The sequence below is a fragment of the Seriola dumerili genome, unplaced genomic scaffold (assembly GCF_002260705.1).
Source record: "Seriola dumerili isolate Sdu_G_001 unplaced genomic scaffold, Sdu_1.0 BDQW01000874.1, whole genome shotgun sequence".
Lineage (NCBI taxonomy): Eukaryota > Metazoa > Chordata > Actinopteri > Carangiformes > Carangidae > Seriola > Seriola dumerili.
The window spans coordinates 475,692-497,988 of NW_019175129.1; the positions used below are offsets into that span (position 1 = coordinate 475,692).

At 42.6% G+C, this 22,297-nt stretch overlaps 1 protein-coding gene across 1 annotated transcript in view; it reads left to right on the forward strand.

The window, feature by feature from the left end:
• Positions 1–3,439: 3,439 nt before the first annotated feature.
• The window catches only part of LOC111237488 (glutamate receptor ionotropic, NMDA 3A-like), a 41,677-nt gene continuing 22,819 nt past the window's right edge, over positions 3,440–22,297 (forward strand). The window contains exons 1-3 of the mRNA XM_022766605.1: positions 3,440–4,201; positions 11,723–11,921; positions 12,066–12,468. Of these exons, the coding sequence (XP_022622326.1) occupies positions 3,440–4,201; positions 11,723–11,921; positions 12,066–12,468 (1,364 nt within the window). The remainder of the gene's footprint in view (positions 4,202–11,722; positions 11,922–12,065; positions 12,469–22,297) is intronic.

Consider the following 22,297-nt stretch of genomic DNA (forward strand, 5'->3'; position numbering starts at 1 on the left):
GGTTGTGCCTTCAGGTTTCATCTATTCATACGCTCTGCTGCTGGAGGGAGAATTGAACCATGGAAGAATGTGGTTGGCAGGTGTAAGGGTCAGAAGAGACTGCAGAGTCACTTTACAGCAAGCAGACTAAGAGAGAGAGACAGAGACAGAGAGAGACAAGCGGGGTAGGGCGGCAGAGCGACAGACATGCAGACAGTTACGCAATGACGCCGGCAGAGGAGGAAGAAGACAGACAGGTGGGCAGTTCAGCGGGAAACGCAGACAGGTGAGGGAAATGGCCAGCACATCAGACAGCCAAAGCAGACACACGGGAACATGGATGAAAATTCAATCAGACAAGGGGTCAGACAGATATTCAGACGGGGGACAAAAGAGAGGGGGCAGACTTATAGGTGTGTCAACGAGGCAGGCGGGCATGCATGTGAAATCAGATCAGCTCCCAAGCACGAAGACAGGAAGACGCCTGGCGGGACAAAAGAGAGAAAAACAGGAAGTTACTGGAGATAAAGAAATCGAAAGTGGACGCAGAGACAGAGCAGCAGCCAAGAGGAAAAACAAAAAAGTTAGAAAAGTTAGTTAGAAAGACCCTGCGGTGCTGGAAGAACACTGACAAACACTTGAACATCATCCTCTCAGGTGAAGTTTTGGTCAAGGTTTCATTGCATTTAATGTGAAGAAAACATAATTAAAACATTAAAAACAAGCCCTGATGAGAAACTGGCATTTACTTCCTTTAAAAGGGACTGTATGAAAACACATTGTTTCCTCCAGACAGCTGAGCCAGACATCACACCCCATAAATATAAACGGTCAGGAAATAGTTCATGTCCACTCACAGATGGTTTGGAGTCTGCATATGTCAAAAACATATAGCAACGAAAAGCCATTTTTTAAATAACTATGTGATTTCTTTTTTTTTTTTTTTTTTTTTTTTTTTTTTACAGCCTACAGCAAGTTTCACAAGGAGAGACATAAATAAGAAATAAAAAAAAATATCCCCAAAAATTCAAGGTTATCTTCCTTTCAGCTAAAATAAAAATGACAATACCCTCCCAGATGAATTATCATACAGTCCCTAAATGTACAACTCTCCTCTGAGGGGCCCATGAGGACACCAGGCGAGAATATGACTGTGCTGAAAATAAATTTGAAAGTGGGAACTTCCTCCACTGAGCTCAATTCAAATGGCAGAGGTAATCTTCAACATTTGTCTGATTAAACTGTCTTTTCATCAAGAGCTGGAACTAGAATTAACATTCTGACTCTGAAGCCTTTTTTGAAAGCCCTATGCAGCATATGGCTGTCTGATATCCCGCTCCAACACAGTGCAAAATGTTATAGGAAAAAAAAAAAAAAAAAACAGAATTGCCTTTTTTTTTTTTTTTTGGCGCAACAATAACTATGATGGCTCTTTCAAAGATTCCCTCTTAAATCTCACCTTGAATCTTGCTCTCAATGCAATTTTCTCTCCCCCCCTCCTTCTGTTTTTGCTTCATCTTCTTCAAGAATCTCTCTCTCTCTGTTTTTGCAATAGCCTTGATTCTTTAAAGAGGCTGCAGGCTCTCTCTCCACTCATTCCGTCTTCCTTCGCCTCTTCTCCTCTTTCTTCCCCTCCTGTCCTTACACTCTTCACTTCTCCACACTCCTTCCCTTCACCTCCACATCATCTGCTCTTCATCTCCCTCCTCTCCTCGCCACAATCCCACACATTACCATACCCTCCTATGCCCCTCTGGGCTCTCCATCATCTCTGCCCCCCCCCCCATCCATCACCACCTCCTCCTCCTCCTCTTCCTGCCCTCCTGTCAAAATCTCTCCTCTCTGCCTCTCTCGCCTTCCCTTCCTGTCCCATACTTTGAGGTCAGGCTGTATCGGATCGATCAGGGTCATTGATCTTCCAATAGCCCGGTAGGCGTGCCTCTCATTTCAAGCCAGACCATTATAGCCAATCATTAATCTTGATCAGACCATTAACCAATCATTAATCTAGGTCGCTATTTAAACTGAGGCCGCTGATTGGGTCAATGGTGACCCCTGACCTGTGGGGTTACCACAACAACGGAGAGCACATCAGTTAAACATTGGCTCCTTCAGCACTGTTAATGATCTAATTGGGTGTCCTTAGATATGATTAAATAAAACAATCTCATTAAGAGCAGGGGGCTGTTGAAATTAGCTGAGCGCACGCACCAGGGAGCAACAGGGACAGTGGAATATGAGCACATATTGCATGGTTGCTCTATAAATGAATGCATTACTGTGTTCTTGGTCCATGACTTGTCAAGGTTTGCTCGACTTGCAGAGGTTTTACTTCCATCAAACACTAACAGTAAATTCACTCAGCTATATGAAGTTGCTCCATGTGAACAAGATGAGATTTGTGGCTCTGTGCATGAAGCTAAAGCTCCAGTGGAAATCAGCTGATCAGATGCATAAGGTCTGCATCCAGACTCATCCTCAATTCTGATTGGAGCAGTGAGAATCAATCTATCTATCTATCTATCTATCTATCTATCTATCTATCTATCTATCTATCCATCCATCCATCCATCCATCTATGGTTGCTTGCTTTTGTCTTTGTGTATTTTGCGTTATGCAACTTAGCCTCCTCATTCACGACCTCTCCCCCTGGCATGGTTGAAGGGGGTGGGTGGGGGCAAAGTGAGGACGGGGTTAAGTCATATTGGAACGTGCGCAGAAGACCGCGCTCTCGTGCCGGAGGTCTCGCCTGTACAAGTGTCAGTACAGAGGGTGACTTGAGCTCTGGAAAGCTTCTACTTGGGTGTTTAACAAGAGAGGGGGGGGGGTTAAAAAAAAAAGAAAAAGAAATAAAAAAGAAAAAGATTATTTTCTTTTTTATCTCCAGTATCGGGTCGAAGTGATGTGGTCTTGGCTCCTGAGCTCTGGATGATAATGGGATCATTTTCCTTCGAAGCCATCAGATGTTTCCAGTGGTGGATTCCCCCTGTTTTGGAATGTGTTTGATGCGCATTAACCTTTTTTTCGACATTTCCTCCTCTGGGCTTGCCTACACACTCTGCTTCATGCTTTTTTTTTCTGCCACTGGAATATGTGCACATTTGACCGTTTGATTCCGCGACCTGTTTAGTAATCAAAAGGCTTGAATGATGGAAATCTTTTGAGATGAAAAACAGCACTTTTGGGGATCATTTTTTGCTTGTGCGCGGCTCGTGCCTGATCTCGCGCCTCAGCAGCCTGTTGTCTGTGTCCGTGGAGAAACGCACAACTTTACCGCGAGCTGGGGCTGGAGCTGGAGCTGGAGCTGGAGCTGGGGCTGGAGCTGGAGCTGGAGCTACAGCTGGTCTGAGCGGCGCACCAGGGCCACACGTGGGGTGCCAGGAGGGGGACCGACGGAGCGGCCCCGGTGTTCGGCCGGTCTGTGGTTGGACGGGGCATTCGGTGCAGCTGTGGAGCGGGGATGATGAAGACGGTGGTGATGATGATGATGAATGGCCCTGCGTCTCGAGCGGGCACCGGGGTTTCGCCACCATTATGTTTACTACTGTGCGCTCTCGTCTTTCTCCCGCCGTGCGCTCACTCGCACCCGCAGCCGTGCCAGGTGCTGAAACGGATCGGCCACACGGTTCGGGTCGGGGCTCTGCACGTTCAGCCTCGCTTGTTTTCCGCCACTGCTGGCAGCGGTTCTGAGGACTGGGAAGCCGAGGGAGGCTTGACGGGGAGCGCAGAGCGGCGGCTGAAGTTGGAAAAGCAGGTTAAAACAAGTGCCAGTGCGCCTGGATACGGCAGCCTCAGGACTAGAGGCACCGTTAACAGCCAAAGGGGAGCGAACAGGAGTAAGAGCCAGGCACGGCAGCGGGAGGAGAACATCTCCAGGGAGAACCGGGTGTTCGCACCCCGAGACTCGGTCCTGCTCGCCGTCGAGGCTCTGAACCGGGCCGGATTACTGCCCTATAATTTGTCCCTGGAGCTGGTCATGGCCGTGGGGTCCGGACTCGGAGAGCTGCCCGCGTTCTCCTTCTCCTCGGCGGGTAGCCCCGAGAATGAGGACCCGCTGTCCTTCGTGGAGAGCGTGTGTCACACTGTGGTTGTGCAGGGGGTATCCGCCATGATCGCCTTCCCACGGAACCGGGACGAGTTCGTCAAGTTAGAGTTCGTCTCGCTGGCGCTTCAGGTGCCAGTCGTCAGCGTTGTGCAGAGGGAGTTCACGCGCCAAAGTGAGGTAAAAACAAAATAAAATAAAAAAAAGTTATTTCTCAGTTACATCTGAACTGTTGATCACTGCACTCCTGCACACAGCTGCAGTGGGCCGTGTGTGTACAAGTGAAACAGTTGTTGTGATAAAGAAAAACACGGATTACCTGTGACAAGTGAACATCAAACAACATATAGGACCACAAGCCAGATCAATTTACACTTAATAGATTTATCTCAGTTCAAAGACCTGAGTGAAATGAGTTCAAGTGGATTTATGGGGCCTTATTCACCAAGTGCCATCAGTGGCCCACATTTCAAACAGCAGCTGGAGGGGGAGACACTTCCTCCTATTATTGGTCTTTTTCCTCTTGTCTCCCTCCCTCTGTGCGTTAGGCATCTTGTCAGAGGAAGGGCAGGATATTTTCTTTTTTTTCTTCTCCTTCCTTCCTCATTATTGATCTCGGTTAAATGGCCCAAAAATCTGCTAAAATGGCGACACAATTTGACACAAGCTGATGTTCACATAAAGCATCAAATTAGTGCGCATGGAGAGAGCACGAGCAGGCTCTGTCCATGGTGCTGAAATCTACACACTGTTTCTATGCAGGGGAGGAAGAGGACAGTGGATTTTTATCTTCTTTTAAGGTTTCAAGTGAAAGTTTGATTGAAGGCTGTGTGCACCTAGCAGCATATGCCCCGAGGGATATAGTATATATGCACAAACACATGCCTCATTGCTATTCAGTACCCCACTGTGTACACATAGAGCTAAAGTATAAAGTTCAGCATCATGGGTGGAGAGCACAACAATGTAGGCTAGTGTAGTCTAAATATGTATTTAATACAATTTGTCACTACACATTACTACTTGAACAACTGAGATGAACTCTTTCGCTCTCTCTCTCTCTCTCACACACACACACACACACACACTTAAGGTAACCTCTGGCTGTGTCGACATGTAGAGTATTAATCTTCAACAAAGAAATGACGAGCTGCTCTTTTATCTATCCATCTACTAATAATGATCAGACACGTCTGATAATCACACTGCTTATTGAGATGTAAAACAGGAGACTCCAACCTTCAATGAGCACCACCATCTTTGACTACAGCCTCTGGCCTGCTCTCATGTCTGTGCAAGAAAAACCCCATGTATACAGAGCCACCTGTGTTATAGAGCAACCTGGGCACCACGTTAGTCATTCAGCTTGTTCCAGAGGTGACTGCACACTGGCTATAACACAGGAATTCAACCACACAGAACATTTTGAAGACATTTCCCTGCTTATACAACAAGGTCAAAATTGTTCTTCACCACCTGTTCTCTTAATTACTTCAGTACAGCTTTGGCCAGACTATGTGTGCAGTTCTTCCTCCAAACAATATACCCACTTGGCAGGAGAACGTAATTATAAGAACTTCATCACTAAATACATTAAAGTCAGGAGCGGCATTATCATTTTTAAACCAATGCCAATATCTAGCTACTGTCGCGATTTCTTTAAACTAGAGCAGAAAACTCATCTTTCCAAAATATCCAAGTCAAACTGAAAAACACAAGCGCTCGACTGACGGCCTCAAAACCCGAAAATTGATCTTCAGAATGGTTCGAGTATGTGAAGGCTCTGAGGTATGAGGCGTGTTTATGCATCAAGAATCTATCCACAGCACAACACATCGAAATAAGTTGTTGGCACCTTCCATAAACAGCCTTTCTAACTGTAACAAAAATGATGGAACATTTTCTGACCCATCTCCTTCACAGATTAACAGTTAAATCTGGGCAACTGCAACCGTTTGGTTAAAATTCAGGAGAGATTCCCTTCATGTTTAATGAAAATCAGCCGCGACTGTCAGTAAGAGACGGGATGAGCCTGGTCAGTTTCATGAGCTGAGAAGCTACTCCCCCCCCCCGCCAAATACACCCACTGAAGATTATCAGTATTTGCAGCTGGAGAGAGACAGAGAGAGAGAGATGGAGAGAGAGACGGAGAGAGAGAAAGAGAAAGAGAGAGAGAGAGAGAGAGAGAGAGAGAGAGAGAGAGAGAGGGAAAATGAGTTAAAAGTGTAAACAACCTAAATGCATCACTGGGATGGTTCATCAATAATCATTCTGTGGAGAAGACACCCACTGTGTGTGTGTGTGTGTGTGTGTGTGTGTGTGTGTGTACACTTATTTGTGTAAACAGGTAAAAATCTCTCTCACGTACAAGTAGACACACACACATAGACACAAAATAATGTAGTGTAACACTGTAAACCTCTTTAATTAGGTGGCACTAACAGGGCGCTTATTGCATATCAATGAGTGCAGACCAACAGTTAGAGTGTGTGTGGTTTTTGGCTTTCCACGCACAACCGTCCTGGGAGGGGCATAGAGCATCATTGTTTTGTTTTTTTTTTCAACACTCGGACCAACACACACACCCGCGCACATACACATCCGAACCATTAGTTAGACTGAAGGGTTCTGGGACACTTGCCACCTAGTGAGCTAACGTGTGTGTGTGTGTGTGTGTGTGTGGGTGTGTGTATGTAATATCCAATTTCCTGCTTTGTGCACAAGGAAGCATTTTGCTGCGAGGAGTCAGCAGGTGTCCACTGTCCAAACTGGTTCTGAGAAGTGGAATAACAGGTATAAATACAGCAGAGAAACCTGCCAACAAAGACTAAATAACAGATTAACTGATGGGTGCATGAATGGGTGGATGGGTGGATGGATAGAGGGTTGGATGGACGGAAGGATGAACAAGATGAAAATGACTAGGGAATAGACAAGTCATACAAACAGATTGTGCAGTGTTCGTGTGTGACTTTTTGGAGAAATGGCTTAACTCCCCTCTGACTCAATCTAGTTTCACTAGCAAATCCCAACTGAAGGCTGACAGCAACCTCTCCAAAACACAGTTTCCAAAATATGAAAACTGAATGTCTTGAGCGGATCTCATTAGTGTTTATTTCGGTGTCATTTGGTAACCTTGGCCTTATTTTTATTCCAGCAAAGTTTCCAGTTGAGGTAAAACAAAGTTCACTGTTGAAAATTACACAATATAATAATTCAGCAAGTGACTTGTGATAATGTAATCTGCCCACAGTTTGTTATGTAAGTCTCACAATGATGAGGCTGCATGAGAATATGAAGCTTACGGACCAAAAGATAAAGTAAACTCAGAGTGAAGGGACTAGGGAGGCTGAGAATAGGTGGCGAGGCCTTCTTGGAAGCAGCACATGGTTGAGAGGGCCTGAGAAACTCCTGGGGAAAGACCAGTAGTCTCTGATATAAAGGACCTAGTTTTAAAGTGGAAATATATCCCATGCTGGCCTGCAACACTGTAGCTGTAGCAAGTGGAACATTAAGATATGGCATCTTCACTGACAGCTTGAAGCGTATATGCAAATATCTGTTGCCACTTAATCCAGTTATTTACAAATGTATGCTATTTGCATTAAAAATGTGTGGCAGATATTCCCATTATGTCAAAGGTCATATGTGTCATATGTGCAGAACTATATGTGGAATGTGTAGATGTGCAATGTTAATCATAGACAGAGACACCGTGTTACCAGTTCATTCGGTCCATTTGTGCAATCGAATCTGACAGACAGTAAATCCTCTACCGCTGCAAAGATTATAAAACGGTGTCACACAGGTGTAGATTTAATTTGATGCTAATTTGTAATGGTGTAGTAGTGGTGTACTGGACTGCATCAGTTTTACAGGTGGAAGTAATAGCTGCAGTAGTGTAACTCAGGGTGTATACAACGTGGCAGTCGGAATATGTTTTTCAGCAGGACAGAAGGAAGGCATTTGTCTTACAAGTACAGCACATCTCACAATAAGTTGAGGTTCATGGCAGGGGGCTCTGGGAATGAAGGATGATAGTGATAACGCAGATTGTTTTTGTCTGGAATATTTGTACTGTGAAGATTAAAAAAAAAAACAACAAAAAAAACCCACAGGTACATATAATAAGGCTGGAATTTACTTTTCCATTACATCCTGGTGAATTAATTTGTAGATTAAGAGATTGGAGTAATTATGTCCAGAGCTTCTATCCAGTGATAATAGATGAATGATAGGGTTTTGCTGACTGTAGGGGGAGTTAGCGGAGTTTCTCTTTGTCCCTTCATAAATAATGTTAGCAGTGACATAAAGAGGCCAGTTGGATGAAAGGCTAAGAACCATGGGAAGGTCTTCATGGAGTTAAGGGATGGGGGCTGTAGGGATATTTTGCTGTGAGAAAGAACAATAGTGAGACCCCTCGAGACGTTAGTTTTGCAACATCTGCAAGATTTTTTTTTTTTTTTTCAGTAAATTACTGCGAGTACGGAACAGATTTTTATATGTTTACTTAAGTAAAATTCTATATGAACCATTTTATTCTGTTTTCACCTTTTGCCCACAACGAATCATCTAATCAAGAAACGATCGATATTCAAGTCATTACTAGTTTATTTGATTTGTCCACTGGCTCATGATTCTGCCAGGCGCTGCAGTTTTACCATACAGCAAGGGTTGCAAGTTTCTTCGCCTCAAAAACTCCCAGTAAATGTATTTTGTGTGGAAATCACAGAAAGAAAAAAAAAAAAAAAAAAAGAGTTTTGAAGACAGACGAAGGATGAAAGAGAGCAGTGACAGCAGACCTGGGATTTCCTGGTGCATCGAAAGCAACAGATCTCTGTATTTATGTAAGGGAGCAGTCATCCGCACTTCCCAGCTATTTTTTTTTTTTTCTGTTTATTTACATGAGGAACAAAGAGAGGGTTACAGATTTATGGTGATCACAGTGCAGAAGTGCTGCAGCTGAGAATAAATCCTCCAATTCTCCTGAGAGGAGGTGGGAGTCTGATGCCCCGCGGACTGTGTTACTGTTTCTTTCTCTGAAACAGGACTTCTGCATTTGAAATAAAACAACATGTATTATATTGATTTTGTTTGCAACAAAAAATCCATCTGTGTACATGCAACAAGAAGGTGAATAATGATCGTCTTATTTGCACGTCTATTGGCTAGAGTGATTAATGGGATAAATGAAATCAACCAATAGATAAATCTGATGGACCGTTAATGCAAAGCTTGTGTAAAAGTTGTAAGTCAATTAAACAGAGTTGTCAGTCGACTTGTAAGTATGTGCACTTCCGTGTGTTTGTGTGTGTGTGTGTGCGAGTGCATGACTGATTGATTACCTGGGTGACTGGCATGTTGTGGGCTGGGTACAGTATGCCAAGGAACACTGAAGCAGAACTGGCAGCTCATGCAGCCTGAATTAATTTTATCTGAAGCATTACAGGGATGACTGTGTCAGCTTTGAAGCGTATCCGCTCTGATCTTCTGGCTTACTTTAATTCTGGTGGTGTAGTGCACTGTATGCGTAGGATACAGAGGGTTTGCACTGGTCTGATCATAATGGCACTGAGGGAGGCAGTGGACCCAATTTGGTGGTTTTGTCCGTTTACCAAATACCAACAAATTAGCTGTAATTTACATTTCTGTTTTCTAAAGCACTCAATAAGTTTGTGTCCAGCTTTATTTCAGTACAGTTTGAAAATCAGTGCTTGACACTAGGGCTGGATATCAGTTCTGATTTCCAGATACGATGCAATTTATTTGATTCTTAATGACTCGGCTGCATCAGATAAATACAAATGTTGTGTAAAGCACTTCTCAGAATTTATCCTGGAACTTAAATTTCTTCTACATTCTACAAGTGAGCAACACTGTTGTTTCCTTGTATATAAAACTGTGTACAGTGCACATTATAAGACAACTGTGGATCTAGGATTTATTTACCCTGACCAATGCAATAAATAAAACATGATACATATGTATTTTTCAGGCCTGTACATGCAAAACAGTCGAGCAAGAATAAGAGAACCCTCTGTATTTCTGCATTTTGAGTTGGAAAACTCTCACTGATGGTGTGTTTGAAAACACCCCAACATTTCAGGTTTGAAAGTCGCTTGATGAACAATAACTTCACTCATCAACTGTCTCCCAGGTTGATTTTCTGATAACAAAGTCATCTATGCACCAACCAAGGAGACCTCTGAACCTGATCCCTGCTTGCAGCTTGAAGATTACCTTAACTGTGACTAAAAGAAATAGATAAAAGATGATGGACCTTCACTTTGGATTAGCTAGCTCAAGCAAATGTCCAGGCTCCAGGAGGGGATTTAATACTGAAAATAAACCAACCACTGTCTGGATGGCAGGAAATCAATATAAAAATTCACTACATAGTTTGGAAAATGGTCAATGGCAAAATAAAGAATGCACCACTCTCCCCTCATGGGCTAACACATGTACGCTAATATGAGCTGTATGCTCCTTAGAACATAATGAATAACAATGTAAATCATATCTGAAATGTCTACGCCTTTGGTGAGGCTGTTGCCAAAATGCATTTTGGATATTTCCAAACAAAGCATATTAATCAGACGTCTCACGCTAGTTTGTCTCGGACATTTGGCCAGTTCATGAATGGTTTTCATTGACAGCAGCACCATGAGACCACACACTCATCATCCAAGGTCCAGGTGGAAATCACAGGCCAGTGCCGTGCTGGTACTCATTGATCTGTCCAGCCCTCATGAATCAGCTGATGAATTTCCGAAAATGTGTCAATTACGTGGAGTTCAGTAGGTGAAAGACCCTTTCTAAACGGTGCCCAGTTGTGTTTCTTTAGGTTTTAGGTATAGCTAAAAGTACAAAGACTGTACACGCAAAAATAGATATACAGTATTCCTTATGATGTGAATAATGATATTCATGGGAGCAGGTGAGTGGAGGCTGAAATCCATTATATCCAGCAGGCTGTGTTTGGAACAACGAACAAGTTGAATTCTAAGAGAGAAAGTAATTCCACTTCTTCCTTTCTGTCTTTCCTTCTTTCCTCTTCCTCTCTACTCTATCTGTTCCTCCTCCCTGGTGGCCCATCCTCCTAATCTTATTCCCATCTAACCTTCTCTCCTCTCCTTTAACATTGCACCCCGCTCCCTCCTCCACCATCTTCCTCTGTTACCCTTATTTTATCATTCACCCTTTTTTCCCCATCACATCTTTCTCTTTTCTCACAATCTACCCCTTCATTCCGAACCCATCCACTAATGCTTTATTTCTCCTATCTCTCTGCCCTCAATGAAATCCAACTGACCCTGACCAACCCTTTGTCCTCCATTTGTTTATCGCTCCCATCAACCTCACCTTTTCATATTCTCCATCTCCTCTTGTTTATTTGTTTAACTGTCCCTCATCTCTATCCCATCTTCTCCATTCCCGTTCCCTGTGCTCTCTCCTCATATCTCATCCATCCATTTTTTTAATCTCTTAAATCTTCCCCACCCTATCCCCTTGTACACCTTTTCCCTTCTTTTCTTGTTAAATTTACATTTTAATTCACCTTTCCCAAATTATCTCACATTCCTCTTTCTCTGTCCTTTCACCCTCCCCATTTGTTTTCCTCTTCCTGTGTGTAAACCTTTCTCACCTATCTGCCTATTCATCTCCCATTTCACCCCTTCCCCTCTTTCTATCTCCTCATAGAATCCTCTCCATTTCCAAGTGGCGATGCGGACCGTGGAGGCCCCACCATCCCGTCTGCTCTACTCCCTGCTGATGATGAACGGCTGGTGGGACATCAGCGTTCTCCTCTGCCAGGAATGGGACATTAGCGACTTCCTTTCACTCATCAAAAACAACACCCGCTTCCACCTGGGCACTCTTGTCAACCTGACAACTAACGCCTCAACCTTATCACCGTCTTCATCTTCGCCGTCATCCTCAGGACTGGCAACGGGCGTCGCAACGGGAGCGGACGCTTCATCGTCATTGCCGTCTTTACCCTATTTTTCCTCCGCTGCCTCGGCCCCCGCTTCCTCATCCGCTTCCTCCTCAAAATCGGACCAGCAGCAAGCTCTCATGCGGCAGCTGGAGGCCCTGAGAGAACCTTCATCCACAACGGGGGTGGTGACATTTGGGTGCGATATCCGGGAGGTGCGGCGTCTGTGGACGCTCGCCACTCGGATGACGCTCCCAGACTTTCACTGGATCTTGGGGGACAGCCAGAATGTGGCAGAGCTGAGAACAGAGGGGCTGCCGCTGGGGCTTCTGGCCCACGGGGTCATGGGGTCCCCTTCCCTGGATCACTACGTCCACGACTCACTGGCGCTGGTGGCGAGGGCGGTGGGCAGTGCAGCCCAGGAGAATCCCGCCCTGGCGCTCATACCTGGGACTACTAACTGTATGGATGTACAACAGAGCAACAGCAGCTCAGGGCAATACTTGGCAAGGTAGGGAATCGTGTGGATAATGCATGCTGTGGCCATGGATACTGTGATAATTATGTATCCAAGCTATTAAAAGATTCTTTCTGTGACATGACATCCACTTGCACATGTCTACTAAGACAACAAACATTAAAGTTCCAGACATCTAAAATCTATTGGCTCAGCTTAAACACAGAATGATCAAAAACGAAAAAAATAAAAAACTGTACTCCATTACCACACATTAGTCTAAACCTGCAATGTTTTTTGGCATCTTGGAGGCAGCCAAAATAAGCTCTGAGCACAACACTGACATCCTCTTTTAAGTTGATGTGACAAACTTGTTTGCAAACATTTTTCTATTTACACACCCAGTAGATACGCGGGAACATTAGCATTCATTTGGAGTTGTGTTTCTGGCCGCCTGGTGAATAGCAAGTTCAATGTTCCTCACCCTCCTCACAACTACTGTGGAAAATATGTGGCTCTTTTGCAGCTGAATGAATGTGAACGAATGTAAATATTGATTATAGCCAGTTTAACATAAACAAAACGTAAAGATCTAAAACTGCACGTAGCAAAAATGTATAGCCACGTCGTCATAGTCCTTTTAACGCCAACACATTTGTTTTTGCTTTGCACTGTTGCAGAAAAAATTGCTCCATTTAGAGACAAACACTCTGGACAGAAATAAACCCAAAAAACACTGGTGGTTAAGGAAATACAAGCGCATTGTTCACAGGTACCTGACAGCCTTGAAACCAAGGGGAGAACGTCCTCGAACAAAAGGCAGAGGTGTAATTTATACTTTTCTTTAAAACAAAGATTGAAGATCAAGATTGGCTTCTTCCCCATAAACAACCTGGAGAGAAGCCATAAACTGACGGTCACTCGCATAACCCATCAGGTCTGGTTACAGATGCCAGGGAAAAGACGTCTCAACACTGAACATCTGGAGTGCATCAGACTGATGTTTTCACCTTCTTCATTTCCCCACATTCAAATACAACTGCAGAGTTTGTTCTGAAAGGACACAATTATAACAAAGTGAACAAAGAATAATGATAAACAAATGACTCTTTTACTATTTTACTTTGACAGTGGCCATTATTAAATTAAAAAAAACTGTCATTGTAATAAGCTGGGCAGTGAACGTAAGTCATTTCCATCCAACAGCCCTCACTATGCGTCATATGTCTACTTTGTCTCCTCTGTAATCCTTATAGTTGGGGGAGAACCTGCTTCTCTCACATCTGGCAGATGTTTGGTCACAGTCCAGCTACAATATCAGTCTGGAATATGCCACTGAAACACATCTGCATAGGCGCCTGCACACACAACCACGCAGCACATAAGAATGCACTCTATATACACTCAATCACTGCAGCGGCGTGGTGAGATGATAACACATGATGAATTGCATTTAGCAGCAGCGACGTGCAGCTGCGTCTGCAGCTGGGCCACTGTACTTTATATTGCTGAGATATGGGCAGTGAAGAGTGTGTGATCACACACCACTGCATTATAATTAGAGTTTGACCTTTCCTACTGAGATTCTCCTCAAAACACCTGAATCAGCAGAACGATCGTCCCAGGAAGAGAATTATTTGAACAAGGTGAGCTCGGAGGAACTAGAGGAGATTTCTGATTGTGCTTACATTTCTTTGCTTCGTTTTAAGCTGCTTATTAAATGGTGATTAGTCTTCCAGTGTTTTACATATAACAGAACGACAAGAAATAACTGTTGTCACAGGACCTTTTACCAGTTTTATAAGAGACATGTTGTTGACCCTGTGAGGGCAGGGGATTTACCTGAAGAGGTTTAGTTTTCCATGCTGGCTCTAATCCCAGTTGGGGATTTGGAAAAGTCTGCCATATACCTGGCTCAGGAAAATCTGCAGGTATTAGATTGCAATATCTGATAGACTGTAACCAGCTGTGGAGGTTGTGGATAAGGAAAAGAAAGTATGTTTGTACATAACCTGCAAATAGAAAGAAAGGCTGTTTTCTCCAAAAAATGTCATTCCCTTTTTTTTTTCTTTTTTTTCGGTAATTCAGTTTTTGTCAAGCTGTGGGATGTTTGGACTTTCTGATCATATTCATGCTCTAGGGATTAATAGATGTTGACTGACTTTTCTTTTTCCAATTTCAGAACATCTTTTTAGATTATAAAGATTGGCGATCAATTGAATCAGAGTCATGATCATCATCTATTACCATTAAATTGTCTTCCATATCGTATGAAATATATTTGTGTGTGCTGGCTAACAATTGTATTGGGTTCCTTTTCCTTTTCTTTTTGAGATAATCTTGAATCTGATAGTGGAGACGGGGTCTTTAGTGGTCAGATACACCGAGTCACCCGGATCATTTCTCGTCTTGATCGCCATGTTTTGATTCCTGAGGATTTTCAATGCGTTTCTTGTGCTAAACAAGGACTAAACTATATTTTTGTTGAATTTTGAAGCCAATTCTTCAATGACTGTATTTCCCTTGCACCTTTGTGTTCCTCATTACTCTATACGCTGTTTTCCACTTAGCACATGCCAGCACACGTCAACAAGCAGTGTAGAGCGAGTGCTAAACATTCACATCGTTTTATTCTGTCATAATACTCCACACGATGACAGAGGGCTGTGAAGGGCCTGAGGGAGAGTGAGATATATGAACAAAATGAGTTGAATGTCTTGAAGTTCTGCAGAGGAAGAAGCTGATATTTGCACATGAAAGTTCCTGGAAGTCAGACTCTATATATTCTTCAAGCAATTTTGACTTTATTTTGCTTCAGGGCTGTTGGACAGTTAAGACTCAGGAGGAGTGTTTAGACGTATATAAAAGTTTGATTTTATTTGATAATGATGTTATTTTTATTAAGCCTGAGTTGAGCTGAGGATCTGAGGGTGAGGTGGATGCAGGCCTGGACAGTAATGAGATGAGAAGATTTTTTTTTTTTTTTTTTTTTTTTTTTTTTTTAACACTGCAAATGACAAAAGGCATTTGTAGTCGCTTTGTATCTTTTTGTGGTTGTTTGCCGTCTCGTTGTCATGCGTTTGAACTTCTTTATCGTTGTTTCTTCTTTTGCATCTCTTCGTGGTCATTCTGTGTCTGCAGCCATTTTGTAGTTCATCATCTCCTTGTACTCGTTTGACTTTCCACTAAAAAAAAATTTACAGCCACTTCAAACAGAGGGCTCTGGGCCTGTGCCCGGTTGCCCCGTTTAGGAATCCTCCCATGTGCAAAACTACAACTCATTTGGCACGACATAGTTTTGTCCGACATCCAATGTAATACCGGGAAAAAAAAGTATGTTAACAAACACATATAGCGGTTAAGGAACATATGAGTTAGAGTTTATGTTGAAGCCAGGGATTTTACTCTGAAAACCAAAAGTAAACATGACAACAAGTTGTCTTTTCACACATTTTGGTTGTGTGAAAAGAGAAGCAGGTGTTGAAAGGAGGAGCTAACACATAAAGAGATTTGTCTGCCTACAAAGCAGTGAAGCTACATAAAACAGAGCAGGCGGCAGTTGTTCAGTGCAGTTTATGTCACCGCCACGTTCACGTCCTGATGTGCTTTCTAAGCTACATTGACTCCAAATTCCCCACCTGTTGGCAGCAAATTACCGTGGCAGCATGGTGCTGCAGCAACAAAGAAAATCAGTGAACTAATTAGACACTGCAATTAAAAAATCATCAATCAACCAACCTCAAGCTCAGTGATTGAAGACAATCACATACTGTCACACAGCGTAAATGTTTCTTAAACACTGATGATGAAAGGTATCATGTTTATACCTCCACCCTCCTCAGTGGTAATCAACCTGTGGTGAAGTGATAAAAGTCTTTTGTGCAAGAAATGAAACGAAACCAGTCTCCCCATTATTAGTAGACTTTTCATCAAATGACAAGATTAAAAGACTGACAAACAAAGCTAGCACTGCTTGACGGTACCATTATGGGCTTACTTTTAAATTTAGAAATGAAATATAGCCCACTGCCTTTAAAGAAAAGCTCCCCTCCTTACTTTTTCTAGACTGGTTGAAATATGAAATTAAATGAAGCAATGTCCATAAACAGCCTCCCTTTGTAACCAGCTACCCTTTCCTCCTCAAAATGATTTCTTTAAATACTTTTTAGAAAACCTGGGGTTGAACATCTGTGCTACACCACTTAAACCTTAGAGCTAAACATGGTGTCATTTCCAGTCATTTCAGATTTCCTTTGAGAGAGCACTGCCTCTGGTTTAGCATTAGAACCGAGAGTCACGGCATCAGGTGCTTGGTGGATGAGCTGACCTGGAGGGAACGGTCGTCACCACCACCAGTGTTGAAACCATGTGACAGATGAGCAGCAGAGAGGCGGTAGCGGGTCTCAGGCTGGTCATTGAAACCCTCCGGGGGAATCTATTGCGCGATTGTCATGGAGTTATGGTTTCAGCGGTGTCGCGGGTCGAGCAGTCAAGCAGTCACGAAGAGCGATAGCTGATGACATATACAGGTGTTTGTCATCAGACAACCGTAGCGTTGTCGGGGATTGTGGCACACGAGTCATTGTAGAAACCACCAGCGTTAGATGCTAAACCAGTTCCGGTGTTACTGAGCAGAAGAGGAGCCAAAACCCAGACTTCTGTAGCTATTAAGTGCTGCTTCAAAATAGAAGATTTATTTGAATGGCAATGAATCACATAAGTGAGACACGTTAGCAGAGTAAAATCTTACATGAACAGGAAGATTGAAAAGTCCAGATTCATGCAAACAAGGGACATATCTTGTCAAAGATGAGTGATGAGACAAAGTACAGAAACATGAATACACTCACATTTGCTCAGATGTTTTCCAGATGTTTTCCTGCAGGATATGTAATCAAACTGGAGGGTAAGTGCCAGGTACAGGACTTTCACGCTGATGGTGATAGAGAGGAATTTTAAATACAAACACAAAATGATGTTACCGAACACCTGAGTGTGTGATCCTCATTAAACTGAGATGCTCCAGGCCATTTGGTAATGAGATGTATGTACTATATGTGTGTGTGTGTGTGTGTGTGTATGTATGTATTAATGCAAGCACGCATATCTCTCAATTGATATTGCTCCAAGGAAGCAGAGCTAATCAGGCAGTCATGGCGTAATGTTTTGCTGCTGTGTAAAAGTAGCCTGAGTGTATGGAAGTTTCAACTGTCCATTGAAAATGGCTCTTAAGAAATCCTGCCAATTCTTACTACTGAGGAAGCTTTCCAGCGTCTCGAGATCACGTTTGTTCTGCGCGTTCAGAAAATTCATAGATGAAACATAATGACATAAATAATGCATGGCTGAAAAATGAAACAAAAAAAATAAATCCAATAATGTAGAAAGATTCCATTATGAAAAAAAAAACTCATGATTCATTATTCTTTATTTCAAATAGAGTTAATCAGTTACTGCTGGCTATTCTATACTTGGCTTTATACTTTCAATATTACTGTCAGTCTCTCTCTCTGCATTTGCCTTCTCAGAGCTTTGACCCAAGACACATCAGGAAGGGTCAGGCTGTACCATGGATACACCCTGCATCCGGATCCCAGATCTTTTCTTTTCATTTGCCACCGACTCCCATTTGCTAAGCACTCTCAGAGTTTTTTTTTCTTTTTTTTTTGTTATTCATCCATTCATTTAGTCCTGTGGGAAAAAATCTTTCAATGCACATCACTTAGCATTATGTAGCGGAAATAGCCCAAAAGGGACTCCGGAGCACAGTGCAGGGCAGCGAAGACACATTTGCACAGGAATCTGTCTCCTAAGACTCTTTTCTTATGATTACATATTACTATTTTTGCAATCATCAGGCCGAAATCCCCCTGCTTTTCAGACGAAATGTCAAAATCGGTTCATACAAGGAATATAAAATTTGAATGGGTGAGTGGATATCCATGGACTTAATAGGATGAACCCAATTACTGCTCAAGTGCTCTATCCTGTAGCATCATTAGGTCACCAGAGTTTCCACTTGCACACAAGATACATATTTTTAACAGGCTGCTAGACTCTAAACTTTTAAATTCATCACATCTCATCAGCCAACATTTCAGCCGTATTACTGACACATGCACAACACATGCACGACTGTGGATGTGTGTCAGTATCTTGCGAAACAGTTCCCTGAACTGGTCCTTGATTTCAGAGAGTGGGAGACGAAAGCAGATTGTCGCTAACAGAGTTTATCCGCGTTGACTAGAAAGCTAATCAAGCTAACGTTTGCTTCATGAGTTGGGTGAAAACGCCACCTCTGGCTAACGTTTTATGTTTCCAGCTGGTTCATTCCAAAACAAAGATGTAAAGGCATCTTCATATGCACTTGATGGTTGTATGTACAATATTGTGCTAATAAATATTGTCCCAGGTCAGCATCCTCACCAGTTGATCAGTGGAAGACATGGAAAAATGTTTACTTTTCAGCATACATCTAATTAGTCATAGTATTATGTAAGTATAAGTATGATTAGAAAAATGCCTTGCCCTGCCCCCGCTGCCGGAAAAAAACTAAATCCTGCAGGAAACACTGTTTATTCTTCGTATTTTTAACCAGCATGTTTCAATCCTACTGTTGCAATAGAACAGGTTTAAGATGAGGCCTAACCATACACTCCTATACAGCGTCCAGGACTGGCTCCGACACAGCTGGGAAATACTACTGTAAACAATGAATAGTATTCTTCTTTTCAGTTGCTAAACTGGCTTTTTTTTTTTTTTTTTTTAAAATAGTGTTTAATTGGATTTATTCTAACTAAGTAAATGAGCTGCTGACAATAAACATTTCCACATATTAAATCTCAAACAAATTCAAATTTGCAATCATCTGGTGGTTAACAACTGAACCCCTTGTTAGGCACACCTTTTGTCATAGCCATTTGGTGTACATGAGAATGTACCACATTTTTAAACATTAAATGCGATGAAGATCAGACTGGGATCAAAACGTTGCTCATTTAAGTACATTGCACCTACATGTCATGCGTGTACCTTATATGATTATTGTTCTTTCATCAAAAGTGTAAAGAACAACATAGGATATGATTTACCAAAGTATCTTTATTTATAAGTGCATAATAAGCCAGTGAGAGGGACTGATAAGGTTTGGCCACCAGACTGAGAAGCTGAGGGAGGAGGCCCCGAGTCAGGGGCAAAAGATGTGATAACAAAAACAGGGGAAGAGAAAGAGTAGGGAGCAGAGAAAGGAAGTGTGGGAAATAAAGAGAGAAAGAGATACACCCATAAATTCTGTATATAACCCCTGGAGATGCATACACACAGATAAACTACAGGGGGCAAAAGTCCTGTATTAACAGATAAGATAGAGCCAGGACAAATTTCAGCAGGTTCTCTTTTTCATTTTCCCCCAGTCCTTCTTGATAAAAATCATTTTAAAGTGATGCATGCCCACCAATGCCAAGTGTAGTACCCTGAATGTGCCAGCCAGCTGAGCTATGAAGATAGAAAACGCTCTATAATAAATGTCCCCTCTGAGGCTCGCATCCCCTGAACCGCTGTAAGTAAAACACTTTCTGTTTGCTTCAGGGAGGGATTGGTGTAACAAGGAGGAATGCCCTTGGCAGACACTTGCGTTGCTAAAAAGGCAGCTGCATTTGCACATTTTTCCTCTCTCTTTCGGTGAGAAGAACAAGATGTTTTGACACGTACTTAAAAACCAGCATGCGATGATGTTGACGAGTATTTTGCATTTATGGCCACTGACGCGCACACAAACGCAGACTGCGGTTATGCGCCACATTATCCTCAAAGTCTCTGTTAGGTGATGTACGAGGCAAGAACATGAGGCAGACATTGACTGAGTGCTGCTGTGTATTAGATGTGATTCACACACAACGTCACTCCTCAGCCTAAAATACCACCAAGACCCCCTCTGCTTTAAATGCCATGTCTCCGTTTCACAAGGAGAAACTGAATCATGTCACATTGTATAAAAAGTTGAACCATAGTTTGTATTTGGAGTGGAGCAACTCCAGACGAAGAGGATGTCTTGGCCTTTGTTTGACACTGAGAGACCATAAAAAGACTTTGTGTATCCCCCAAGCACCAAGCGTGTCCTGGCTCTAGTCATTAGCGCGCGTCAGTGGGTTTTTGTCATTCAAGCATCTCCAAACAAACCTTTGATTATTCACTGAAAGCAAAGCAAACTTCTGTGAGAGTTACGCTTTATGTGATTAGTTACTCAAAAAGAGTCTTAATTGGTTAAAAGCTTATTCTAAAGAAGACACATCTGGTAGTATCGGACATTAAAATTAAAAAATTTAACCAATTCAACTGGAAAAAAAAACAAACCTTTAAGCTTTTAACTGCTCCACACCTGAAATTATTTGGGGGAATATTTTCATGCTTGAAGTTTTGCTTTCACACGCGTGGAAACTATTTATAACAAATGAAAATGAGCTCAAGCAAAAGTATTGATTCATTATATGTGAAAGCTGAACTGCCATAATACAGAGAGCCAGAGGAACAGACACAACAGGCACAACAGGTTTTTTACTTTGGTACAAGTAGCATCACCGCACTGCAAAAATACTCATAACACAGTATGTAAAGTAAAAGTAATCAATGCAGGAAATCTTCCTGAGTGTTATGCAATTATATTATTAGATGATTATTTCTGATGCATTGATGTGCAAGTAACATTGTACTTTTTAGTTGGTGGAGACCGAGCTTATTTGAACTATTTTACAAACCTTTGCGTTGAATCTGTAAATGCACAACAGTTACTAAGCTCATCATACTGTATGTCGATCTGTATGATAATCTTAATTTGTTAAACAATTAGTAACTATAACAATCAAATTGATGTAGTGGAGAAAGAAGTACAACAGTTCCCTCAGAACTGTAGTGAAGCGTAAACTGGAAGTACTCGTGTCAAGTACAAGTACCTCAAATTCTATCCACAGAAATAAATAAACACAGAACAAGAAATGACCCACCAATCACCCATCACCCGCCTATTGCTGCTTCTTCCAGACTAAATGTAACGCAAACCCACTTTAGACCATAACTGAGCTGACCAACATCCTGGGTCATCACAAAAAGAGGAGTCCTATAAGTGCATCAGTTCAACTACTTAAACTACTGCAAACTGGTCTGATTAGAGGAATTCAATAGTTCATTAATGAGGGGATCCAATCAGGATCAAGCCCAAATGTAATGAGAAACCTTGAAATCTGATTATATGTGAGTGGAGTAGCAGCACTTTAACTTCACTCTGGGTTTTCAGCTTATTGCTCCCCGGCTGCTCCTTGCTCACGCGTGAGAGGAAAACGGTCGAAATGGTCCCTTACATGCCAAAAAATCCACATGTGCACTCCTAAGCACTTATGTGGTCCACTTGGACATTCGTATCCATGTTCGCCGCAGCGTGTAATGTTTGTTATGCTAGTGGGAAAGAGCAGTGATGGCGCAGCCTTTGAGTGAAAGAGAGCATCTCTGACTTTCTAAGGAGCGACTTCCCGCTGCAGGCAAAACTGTGAAACACTCAGCTCCACTTATACAACTCCGCTCTCCTGACATCCCCTGCCAGCGTTCGTCTGAAACTGGCTGCAACTTCAGATTCCAGAGATGAAAACACTCCAAAGACGTTATCAAGGTCTTGACTAAAACATAGAGTAGAAACTGCTGTAATATGCGGCCCTTTCCTTAAAATGTGACATTTGGCTTTTACCACGCAACACCCTCTGCGCTGTCAGAAGTGTGCACGAGCGTGTCACTTCCAGTGCGCACACCGAGGAGAGAGACGCACTCCCCAGGTAGCTTCATATTTACAAGCAGCAGTGAAGACAGTGACCTTCAGACAGACTAGTTGAGCTGTCAG